The sequence below is a fragment of the Solanum pennellii genome, chromosome 10 (assembly GCF_001406875.1).
Source record: "Solanum pennellii chromosome 10, SPENNV200".
NCBI lineage: Eukaryota > Viridiplantae > Streptophyta > Magnoliopsida > Solanales > Solanaceae > Solanum > Solanum pennellii.
The window spans coordinates 76,689,775-76,701,647 of NC_028646.1; the positions used below are offsets into that span (position 1 = coordinate 76,689,775).

General features: G+C 32.9%; 3 protein-coding genes across 3 annotated transcripts; all 3 read left to right on the forward strand.

Annotated features, from left to right (window-relative positions):
- Positions 1 to 729: 729 nt before the first annotated feature.
- LOC107002216 (transcription factor IIIA) lies at positions 730 to 3,339 on the forward strand. The gene is made up of 6 exons (XM_015200148.2): positions 730 to 913; positions 1,286 to 1,420; positions 1,859 to 2,144; positions 2,259 to 2,494; positions 2,709 to 2,852; positions 2,954 to 3,339. The coding sequence occupies exons 1-6, from the start codon at positions 785 to 787 to the stop codon at positions 3,140 to 3,142; spliced, it is 1,119 nt and encodes a 372-aa protein (XP_015055634.1). The 5' UTR covers positions 730 to 784; the 3' UTR covers positions 3,143 to 3,339.
- A 649-nt stretch (positions 3,340 to 3,988) lies between these two features.
- On the forward strand, positions 3,989 to 4,783 carry LOC107002217 (photosystem II core complex proteins psbY, chloroplastic). Its single transcript, XM_015200150.2, has one exon. The coding sequence runs from the start codon at positions 4,041 to 4,043 to the stop codon at positions 4,623 to 4,625; it is 585 nt and encodes a 194-aa protein (XP_015055636.1). The 5' UTR covers positions 3,989 to 4,040; the 3' UTR covers positions 4,626 to 4,783.
- A 5,682-nt stretch (positions 4,784 to 10,465) lies between these two features.
- On the forward strand, positions 10,466 to 11,444 carry LOC107032147 (calmodulin-binding protein 25). Its single transcript, XM_015233722.2, has one exon. It carries the CDS (start codon positions 10,575 to 10,577, stop codon positions 11,190 to 11,192), a length of 618 nt encoding a protein of 205 aa, XP_015089208.1. The 5' UTR covers positions 10,466 to 10,574; the 3' UTR covers positions 11,193 to 11,444.
- Positions 11,445 to 11,873: the final 429 nt, after the last annotated feature.

Genomic DNA, 11,873 nt, shown 5'->3' on the forward strand with positions numbered 1-11,873 from the left:
CATTGAAGCTTTCACTTTTGGCAGTTGTTAAGCAAGTCTGCACCTATATAGTGAGGATACGTTAAGACGAGTTGATGAGCTAATAAAGTTAGCTTACTTTTCATACGTATATACGTAGGGAATGTGGTGTTAAACAATATATATGTATACACGTTTTAGTTGAAAAAAATAATGCAATCAATCAAATAGGAATTAGAATGCACCTTTATGACTAAATGTACTATGTTATATAAAATGGTATGGAAAGTGCCAAAGATAATGAAATGGCTCATATATGGTATTCGTTAATAATTGAGGTTTAATATAGGGAGACTACGTGAATGGATCATAAAATTCAAAATAATTATAAGTTTATATTTCAAATTCAAAGTAATTTTTGAAATAATCATTCTCTCATAAATAATTATTCAAATATATACTTCTCATTCTTTGATGCTGATAATTTTCACCCTTAAATATATTCGTTATTAAAGTGACTCACGTATATTTATTGAATCTCAAAATCTGGTCAAATATGCTCCTATTAAGCCTCCGTTAATAGTGTAGATTTGTTCAATATAAACAAACAAAACTCATTACTTCAACTAAAGTGTCCAAACAAACATCACTAATTAATTCGTGGCGAAACTTGATGAACTAAAACCTGGCGGGGTGAAAGTATCACATTTCAGAAATTAGAGGGAGTTGAAACAATTTACAAGTTTTTCGCGACTATAAAAAGAGCTAAATTCTACAGTTCACCAAAACTAGGGTTTGTGATATTCGTCGCTGAAAATTGGGCGCAATGGGAGAAGTCGGAGAAGAGAAAAGAGAAGTAGTATTTAGAGACATTAGAAGATATTACTGTGAATTTTGTGGCCTTTGCCGTTCGAAGAAATCCTTAATTTCCTCTCATATTCAGTCTCATCATCAAGTACGTTTTTTTTCTATGTATTTTCGTTTTTTCTGCATTCATTTTTGACTATTTGTTATCTGAGCTGTTTCGTATAGATCTACTATCGTGGTTGTTTTTTCTGAGGTCGTTTTTAGGGTAAAATTGATAATTAGTAATTATTAGTTTCATTAGCCGGAGCTCAAAGACGATAAGAGTTTTTTTAATGGTGTATGATCTGATTTGTTTGGATTTTAATGTTAAACTAGTGTAATTGTTGTTTTAGGAGCTTTTACTGTTCATATTATCAAAAATTTATTGTGGTTGAGCTTAAATTGTGTGTTTGGCTCTAGGTACTGATTTGATTAGTTGAGAGGAAAGTAATGCTGAAATGTTTGTTGTTTTTACTAATAGGATGAAATTGAGAGCCGGAAAGATGACGCAACTGAAAATGCAAAGGGCTCAAAAATGAATATTTGTGAGGAATGTGGTGCGACTTTTCAGAAGCCTGCTCATTTGAAGCAGCATATGCAAAGTCATTCACTCGAGGTATGTTTTGTTGTTGCACATCTTCTTTTTTTTTTTGCAGGTCTTGGTTTACTAGTTATATTTTCTGATTTATTGTCTATGGATGCATTTAATACTAATGACTTTGCAGATTGAGATATTTTGAGAAACATTGTGGAATTATGTGAAGGTGTGACGCATTGGATCCCAAATAAAGAACTCCAAAATGCAAGAGGCAGGTATATTTCCTTGACTGGATTAGTATCAGGAAGGGGGACCTCCTGAGAAGCTCCAGCAAGTGAGCCTCAATCACGCCTTATTATCTTTGTGGTTCGAGACTCTTCCCAGTTCCCCTCCTCCCCAGATACAAAAAGAGAGCTTTTACATTTTTCTCCATTAGCATAAGTGCACTTGGGTCTAGGACCCCTGTAGATTGAAACTTTCTTAAGATATTCTCTTATTGATATTTTGCATGAACAGAGGCCATTCGTATGTCATATAGATGACTGCCAGTCTAGCTACCGTAGAAAGGATCACTTGTCGAGACATCTCTTGCTGCACCAAGGAAAGTTGTTTGAATGTCCTGTTGATGGGTGCAAAAGCACATTCAGTTTTCAAGGCAACATGACTCGGCATGTCAAAGAGATGCATGACCAACCTGCCTCTGCAGATGTTGATCTTCCAAAGGAATATGTCTGCTCTGAAGCTGGATGTGGAAAGGTGTTTAAATATGCATCCAAATTAAGGAAACATGAAGACTCTCATGGCAAGTCAAATTTCAAAAAATCTAATTTGCTGTGAAGTATTGATATTTCTTACTTTTCTAGTATTAAAGACACTTCCTATAAGCTGACTGTAATTTGCCATTGTATCACTGCAGTTCAGCTGGAGACTGTCGAGGCTATGTGTTTAGAGCCAGGGTGTATGAAACACTTCACAAACGAGAAATGCCTCAAGGAACACATAGAGAGTTGCCACCAACATATTGATTGTGAAATATGTGGGACCAAACAATTGAAGAAGAATATTAAGCGGCATCTTCGCACACATGAAGAAGGGCCTACATCAGAGAGAATAAAATGTGAATTCCAGGATTGCCCGCACACCTTCTCCACAGTAAGGACTATTACATTTTCTTATATATAGTTGAAGTTTCCTTCTGTCGTATGGAACAGTAGTGTAATCAATCTAGAAGCAATGGGCTTATTCATTACTAGTCTGAGGAGAAATACATAGACAGCTATGCGACGATTTTTAACCTTAACCAAAGCCATCTCCTTCAAGTTGTTGAGCAACAATATTAACCTTTATTTGTTGCTTGAAAATACAGAGGTCAAATCTTGCTCAACACATCAAAGCCGTGCACGTGGGATCTAAACCATTCTCATGTAGCATATCTGGTTGTGGTATGAAATTTGCCTTCAAACATGTGAGAGATAAACATGAACAATCAGGCTGCCATATTTATACTCCTGTAAGTAGAATGTATACTTGAATGCACATTATGTTCGTTCAGATCAGTTTTCTTTGTAATATTCATGATTTGACTTAAGGTGTTTCGGTTGTCGTCTATAGGGAGATTTTGAAGAGGTTGATGAGCAATTCCTATCTAGACCAAGAGGCGGTAGAAAGAGAGAACCTACTCTTTTCGAGTCAATTATGCGGAAAAGAATTACACCACCCAGTGGTATAGATCCTGTGTTCAATCAGACACCAGAATATCTCTCATGGTTACGCTCCATGGAATCGGATAATCAAATGTGAGTCATCTATTTGGCCAGATGTTGTTGGGTTGAAGTCTAGTAGTTCCTCTCAGCAGAATCAGGGTTAAGACTCTTGAGTGTCTCCTGGGCAGCATCTTGGAAGATCTCTAGTGTTGTATATGCTGTCCATAATTTGAACACTACATGTTATATAATATAGTGGAGAAGTGTTATCGTAACAGGCGTTGCCTTCCTAAATCTCCTTGTACCTATTTCGTTTATCCCGTGGTCCGACTGAAGCACTCTACTTAAACGTGCCACAAGTATTTTTTCATCGTAGCCAAACAAAGAAATCATCAAGGTAAATGAACTGAATTTGTTCTCATCAAACTCTATAACCAACCAATATAATCTTATCTTTGATAAAGCCCGATTTGATCTTAAGCTAGACATTGTTACTCTCCTATGAATCTAGAGTTCGCAATATAATTAATTATATTCCCAACTGCAAGCAAACTTGACTTAGAAAACCATGTTTTAAAACTAAATAGAAAATACACAGGTCACATCACGTACATAAAATATTCTGCAATGCATATAACAATTAGAAGGATCACTTGATAATATTCAATTCATTAAAAGGCATAATTTTCCTTTTGGGCCTTAAATTGGATTTTACTCTGTGGCCCAAAAAAATTGTTGTAGTGCCTAGAAGGAAACTTTTACAAGTTTCTAATTAGTTTAGTTGCTGGAAAAAAGAGAGTGAAGATAAGAAAGCATTGGTGTTGTGTTATCAAATATGAGGTGTATATTGTCCATATCACTATCTGTGGATAAGAGAACAATCTAAAATGCCACATTCTTATTGGTTCTCTCACTTTGAGTCTATCTTCTTTTTATATATTTCTACATGTACATTTAACCAACCATTACCAATCCAACAAAAAGAAAGGAAAAAAATGGCAGCCACCATAGCTACCATGGCCGTCCTCAACGCCAAATGCTTCACCAAAGCATCTATTAACAACCCATCGAAGCCAAAACCCATCTCTCTTCTCTCCATCCACAACCTCCCCAAAGGTCTCTTAACTTCAAAACCCTCAAATCTATCCATCCCACTCACTGGAACCGCAATTGCAGGTGCCGTTTTCTCTACACTAAGCTCATGTGACTCCGCATTTGCAGCTCAACAAATCGCAGAATTAGCTGAAGGAGGAGATAACAGGGGATTAGCACTGTTGCTACCTTTGATCCCGGCTCTAGCCTGGGTTCTTTACAACATTCTTCAACCAGCACTAAACCAAATCAACAAAATGAGGAATCAAGGAATTATAATCGGGCTTGGTCTTACAGGGCTAGCAGCAACAGGCTTCTTTAACACTCCAGAAGCCTCTGCTGCTACCGATATCGCCACGATTGCAGAAGCAGCGAGTGATAACAGGGGACAACTTCTGTTGATTGTTGTAACACCTGCTTTGCTTTGGGTAGCTTACAACATTCTACAACCAGCTTTGAATCAGATTAATAAGATGAGATCAGATTGAGGATCATCATAGTTTGTAATATTTGGTCCATATAAAATTTTTTATCAATCAATCAATCTCTTTTCCTTGTGTTCTGATTGAGTATTTTGTTGTTTGTAAATAGCTCACTCAATCTGATCTATCGGATCTTAGTAGGCGTTTGGCCATGTGATTTCAAATCAGACTTTGTTTATGAAATCTGGTCTGTGTTCATTAAAGCTAAAAGAATACACAACAACACAGGTATGAAGTTTACCAGTACTGGCTAAACTTCATATAGATTTTTTAAAAATTGATATTAACATTAAGAATGCAGCATCATTGACACATGGTTTGATATGTAATACAATATTGCAATAAAAGGCTTACAAGGCCAGAATTATTTTGTTGTAATTCATCTTCACTTTGAACATTTAAACCAGAGCTATTGCCTCATCCCTCAGGGATCAGGGCACATTCGATAAAATTGGAACGATATAGAGAAAGAAGTGTGAACTGTATATTGGCTTGTACCTTGGAGGATGTTCAAATAAATTGGGAGATGTGGAATTGAGTTTACTGACTCTTAGCGGTCGTTTAGTTGGGAACTAGTTATATCCGGATAAGCTATCCTGAGGTTAGTTATCCTGAGATCCCAATATCTTTGCACACCAGATGCAGGAGTCAAGATGACTTTGATCTCTTCATTGTCAGGTCGCGGTGAAATTCAGTTAAGTTGTTGAGAAGTTCTCTCACTTACTGTAGTTACCATATTTTTTTCTTGTGAGGAGCCGCCTCATCACTCTACAACTAAATTTGTGCATTTCTAATCATTATAGTTCCTTATATCGTGTAGCCTCGAGGCAATGTCATGCTACAATATCTATGTGACAAGGTGTGCTCAGCGCTCTCTAGCTAAAGAAAATGTCTTTCTATTCTTTAGTCGTCTGTTCTTTATCCTCTTCCGAGTGCTCTCTAGCTAAAGAAAATCATTTTGGGTAATAAAGATGAAGTGTTATCGCCAGGAAAAAGAAGACGAGGAATTGAATAAACCTCTCTCAAGATCAAACAGAAAAGAGAATCAGTTGTGGGTTTTAGAGAAGCATAGAGGATTCCAGGAGTTGCGTCATTTGCTTTTTGCATTTTTTGGTTGCTTACACATTTCTCTATCGTGCTTCCTGTACTATATTAGCCATACAAACATGCTAACTGTTCTACGTTTGTCATGTTAGATATGTCGTCTTGTTGTTTTCTTACTCTATTATGTAAAAGTGTATCTTGATTCCTTTGTGACGATACTTGTCCCGAGGAATCTGGTAACTTATCAACATTGTTTGACGTCAAAGGGGTAGTAGGTGGAATCCTCATAGGTCATATATCCCAGCTCCATGCCTATTCCAAAGCTACGAACACATCTCCGTGACTATAAACATTATCCTCATAATAGCCTAACATGTGTATTAGAGGAGAACTTAACCTTTTGAATACTTTTAGGACATGAATTTGAAATAAATAAAGACCACCTTGTCAGTACACATTTCACCTCCATCTATAATTTCCATCATCCAATTCTCCTTCTAGCTTCTCCATTTATTGATTCGATTTGTCAATATAAATTGTTTTTCTGTGACTACCTTGTAATGTGGATGTATAATTCAATTAATCATCATTAAGCTTTATTGAGGTTTAACAACTTAATTCTTGTGTTATTTGTTTATTTATTTGTAACTCCTGACATTCTTCTCTTGAACATGTCATTCGAGGAGCTTTGAGATTTTCTATTTTTGCTAATGCAGTACTGACACTAGAAGTTTGTTCCTATACAATATAACTGGTTTTCCATTTTATTTTTTAATTTCTAAAAGGATTGCACTGGCCTTTACCCTTTTAGGAATATTGCTTCAATTGTCTTGCAGAATTTTACAGGAGATTTTTAAAATGATTAGAAAATATTTATTGGACATCATATTTGGCAAATACTTATGGAACATGAAGCGCGTGATATTGCTACTTAAGGTTTAAGGTAAGCATAGATTACCACTCTAACGTGTCTTTGCTGGTAGATTGATGTAATGTGGTCGCATTGGTTATTTCACTGAATAGTAACTAATTTGGAGTCAGTAGTAAAAATCTAAAAGATTCATAACCTTTTGCATATCAGTTGGTATCAGCTGTCGAGCAAAATTTGTTCAAAATATTATAGTCTTCATGTATGATGACATGCATTGCTTACAATGAAGAGAATCCAAGATCAGAGTTCTCATTAATAATCCTGCTGGTGAGGATGTTTACAAAGGAGTCTCTAAGGTAGGTGTTTCTTGTCATTGTTTAGTATGTTCCTAGCTCAATTTTTTCCGTCAATGCACCACTTTAGCTAAAGATAGAATGTCGTATTTGTAGTATTAATGGGAGCAACTTTCGTTATTGGTTTATTTTTGACCTTCTAGATATATTGTTTATGTGTGTATTTATTGTGGTTCAGGTTGTATATTATTAGAGATATTGGAGGGTGGTGGAGAAAGAACACATAATAGCGTTATACGTATATGACCTATGAAGACATTCTCCGGCATAAACTTATTAAACAAACTTTTTGCAGTTGTGTATATGTTCATGCTGTCACTACTTTAAAGTGTAAAATGTTGGGCCCGTGCTTAGCACGGGCAACACTCATCTAGTATATAGAGAAATGTTGTGCAAGTGATGACTTAGTCGTGTCTTAATATATACTCCCTCATCCGTTCGGTATTGTTTGTCATGGTTTCTATTATTAGAATCAAACTATAAAAATTTTGATTAATATTTTAAGACGTATTCTTTCATCATATTAATATGCAAAAAATTGCAATTTGTAATATTTTTCATATAGTTTTAAAATATCTAGTTTTTTTGTTTAAAATATCAAATTAATGTGATTTAATTTAACTTTAAAAATTAGTGCACAACATGACAAACAATTCTGGACAGAGGGAGTATATTGAAATGTATCAATTCAATACACTAATGGCGTAAAATAATTTCAAGATTCATGCACCCATTCAACTCGACTTAGTTTTAAAATTAAGACGTAATTATTATTATCTCGTATATATTCTGTGATATTATTTTGTATCGTTAATAAATAAACATATTATTATCCAAAACTAAATTAGAGTATTAGATATGAATTATTGCATAATAACTAACATAAAGCAAACAAAAATATGCATTTATTGGACGGCATCTGTTTGAAATTACAAAACCGTCCAATTAAATCGAGCTAAAAAAAGTTGAATTTAAATTATGTCATTCAAACGCAATTATACCCTATGCATGGCGTCATTCCTGGGGCCCTATTAAATTTTTACCATTTTTATTTTATTTTTTCAAAAAGTTCTTTTTTTTTTTTGAATTTAACCTTCTAGAAAAGTTGCATTTAGTTCTATAATAATATAAATAAATCATATTTAAATCTATTTAATCTATGGTGGGATCTCTTTTTTTTTATCTAATCCTTTTTTGCTTTTTTAGCTCATACTAATATATGATTTAATTTATTTGTCGTTATCAACAGCTTGAAGGGTTTACTCATATATATATATATATATATATATATATATATTTGATTATTTGACTATTCTTACCTAATTTTCTTGTATGTTCCCTTAATTGTGACCAATTTGTGTTTCAAAGTTATTATCTTTAATTCAAGGGAAAAGGATTTGATATACCCTCAACTTTGTCATTTAGAGCTGATATACCCCTTGTTATGAAAGTGGCTCATATATACCCTTACTTGTAAACAAATGGCTCACATATACCCTTTTCCTCTAACGGAAATGAAAAAAAATAATTTTAATCTAAATTTTTATTATTTTTTTCTAAAAAATATAATCCCATATGAGTAAATTTAATCCTCGTCAAACATATTTTTTTTGACTTTTTTTGTTTCAATGATTAATTTATAATTATTATTTTGATAATCAAATTTATTTATGTTTCAATAATATTCTTGTAAAATTTATTGTAGATGGCCAAATTTTTTTTCCGAATACGAAATTAAATTACAATACACACAAAAAAATAATTTAATTTTTTTTTCTTTAAACTAAGGAATGAAAGACAAAAACAAAATAAGAATAAGAAACTCAAATAATTATAATAAAAGAAGTCAAAAAATAATTTATGTATGAAAAAAATTAAAATATACCTTGAACTTTGATAGAAGAATCATATATACTCCTAAATAATTTTTTAAAAAAAATTAGAAGTAATAAATATAAATTTAAAACTAATTTTTTAACTTCCGTTAAATGAAGGGTATATGTGAGCCATTTTGTAACGGCAGGGGTATATGTGAGCCGTTTGTATAACGGTAAGGGCATATATGAGCCACTTTTATAACGAGGGGTATATCAGCTCCAAATGACAAAGTTGAGGGGTATATCAGACCCTTTTTCCTTAATTTAATAAGTCAATTGAATGACACGTTATTTCGTTTCTTTTAATTTATACGTGGTATGTTATTAAGCATAAATTTTAAAAAAAAGATTTATTTTTATATATTTTTAATTGTGATATAATCGTTATTCTAAATGAATTATTATTAAGAGTGAAATATATAAGATTATATTTATATGCTATCACAAATATTTATATATGATATTTGATGACTTTTTTGGGCTGCCCCCTTTGCCCTCAACATTTGTAAAATTCTTAGGCAGTAATCAATGACTACACATATGCAAAAGTCAGTTTATGTGACTTTTAAGTGGAAAATACATTTTGTTTAATCACTTAATTGAGTAAATTAAAGTGACTAAACCAAGCACTAGGATTAAAGTAATTTAAACTCATCCATCCTAATCAAAATCCAAGCACTAATACACGATTAACTCACTTGCATCATTTGAACTTTTTAGTTTAGCACTCTCATCAATCATCATATCATATCAATATATTTTCATTTGTTGAATATGAAAGAGACGATAAAATGTAAGCATATTTTATTTATATTAATATGAATAGAGAGATTATTTTCGATAAATCATTGAGTTTAAATAATGTTTAAAGTACGTGATTATTTTCTTCGTCTATTTTTATTTGTTATATTACACTTTTCGAAAGTTGATTTGATTCATTTTAAAAATAAAATTAGACTTAAATTAATTTAACATTTCAAACAAAAAAAATTAAATATTAAAAAACTATACGATAAGTACTATAAATTTTAACTTTTTGCATATATTATGATGAAAAGTATATTGTAAAAAGTTAACTAAAATTTTTTATAATTTAATTATAAAAAAATTATGACAATTAAAAATAAACGAAGGCGATACAAAATTTTACTGCTCACATATGATAATAGATTAAAGTTGCTTTAGTAATTAATTGGAGTTCCAATAAAAGGAAAAAGAAAGTTACTAAAATCTTATCTTCAATAATCACCTTTTGATCGAATTAGCAAATTACTTTTTTATTTTTTAAAAGTTTTTGTCTAATTAAACAATGTCACATAATAATAAATTTATAATTTTTTTTCTTTTATTTTGTAGGTCATCTAGATGTAAATTTTAAAAAATTAAAAAAGTTGAATTAAACAATCAATTCTTCTAATTTTTAAGTTCGATATTAATGTTGAATTTTCAAAAGTTCAATTTTTCAATTCGATACTTCACATAAAATCAAAATGTGCTTCCACTCAGAGCTTTAAATTTATTTATTCATTGAGGGTGATGCTCTCAACACAATTTTTTGTTCATCGATATGGTAAAAATAAAATGTTAAACTGAAAATTATCGTTAGAGTGATTCCTGTACGTACAGATATGCTGACACGTGTCCCCACAAAACGCGGTTTCTTCCTTTCTACTCTAATCTTCCCCCTTCTTATATACTTCCTCCTCCTTTCATACTTCACTTCTCTAAAACAGAGGATGCAATCCAACACATTTTGTTTCTCTAAAAATTGAATCTTTTTAGCTTTAACTTTCCAATTTCTGTAATAAAAATGGCTTCTTCTGACAATTTAATGACCATGGAGCCATGGGCTTTCCGTTCTGCTTTTGCTGATTCTTGGTTTTCCGACGTATACACCAGAGAAACTGAAACTTTAACCAAAGTCCTCCAAAAATCTGCCTTCCCGGAGCCGGAGATGAACCCGGTTCAAACTTCGACAGGAACCAATTCCGGTGGGTCGGAGAATGAGACGACCGGTGTTTCGAATCGGAGGAGCAATAAAGTCCGAGTGAACGGGAAGATAACTAAGAGGAAGTCACGTGCTTTAAGGCGTAATACGACGACGTATATAACTGCTGACGTGGATAATTTCCGTGAAATGGTGCAGCAGGTGACCGGAGCTAGATTCGGCGGCGACGGGCAGTTGCCGGTTGCTCATGTTCTGAAACCTGAACCTCAGCGTGTTGTTAACCGGCTACAGCCTGGTTGTTTTTTGCCAACTCTTGACACGTCAGCTTTTTTACTCGAACAATCAGTGGAACCTATGCCGGCGCAGCCGCAGAAGGCGGCGGATGTGGTGGTTGATGGTGGCTCATGTGGATTTGATGGTAGCTCTTTTTCTGCCTTTCCTACCCTTGAATCATTCATGGAAAACAGCAATGTAGTTTAATGTAACAGACCCTTTTCTGTAATTTCACTTGGAAGGTGTAGATTTTTGGACAAGTAGTAGAAAGGGTAAAATGGGAAAATTAAAATTATGTTCATAGTATTAGTTTTAATTTTAGCTAATCTAGTATATTATTATTTTTCCTTTTTTTTTTCAAGTAAATGAGAATATGAAAGGATATGAGTTGTCATATCCTTTCATTTTCAATGTTCCAATTGAAATCTCAAAATTTAATTCTAATTATCTTTTTAAGAATTTTTGTTATTTTTAGAATTTAATGATTGTATAAATTAATCATTGACATCGTATATACAACTCGATTTGATCGTGAGACTTTATAAGTGTATCGATACCAACATAGGTCAATACTTTCACTTGTCAAATATCGATTGTACCACTTGTAATTTCATAATTGATCCTGAGACTTAATAAGTTCATCGATACCAACATAGGTCAATACTTCCACTTGTCAAATATCAATTGTACCACTTGTAATTTCATAAGTACATCGATACCAACTTAAGTTGATACTTTCACTTGTCAAATATCAATTGTACCACTTGTAACGCTCGAATTTAACCACATTCATTTGTAGGTATGTTAAATCAAGTTACGTATACTATTACCTAATTAATTATTCCCATGTAAAAATAGTCTTTTGGTTGCAAGATAGATGGATAACAT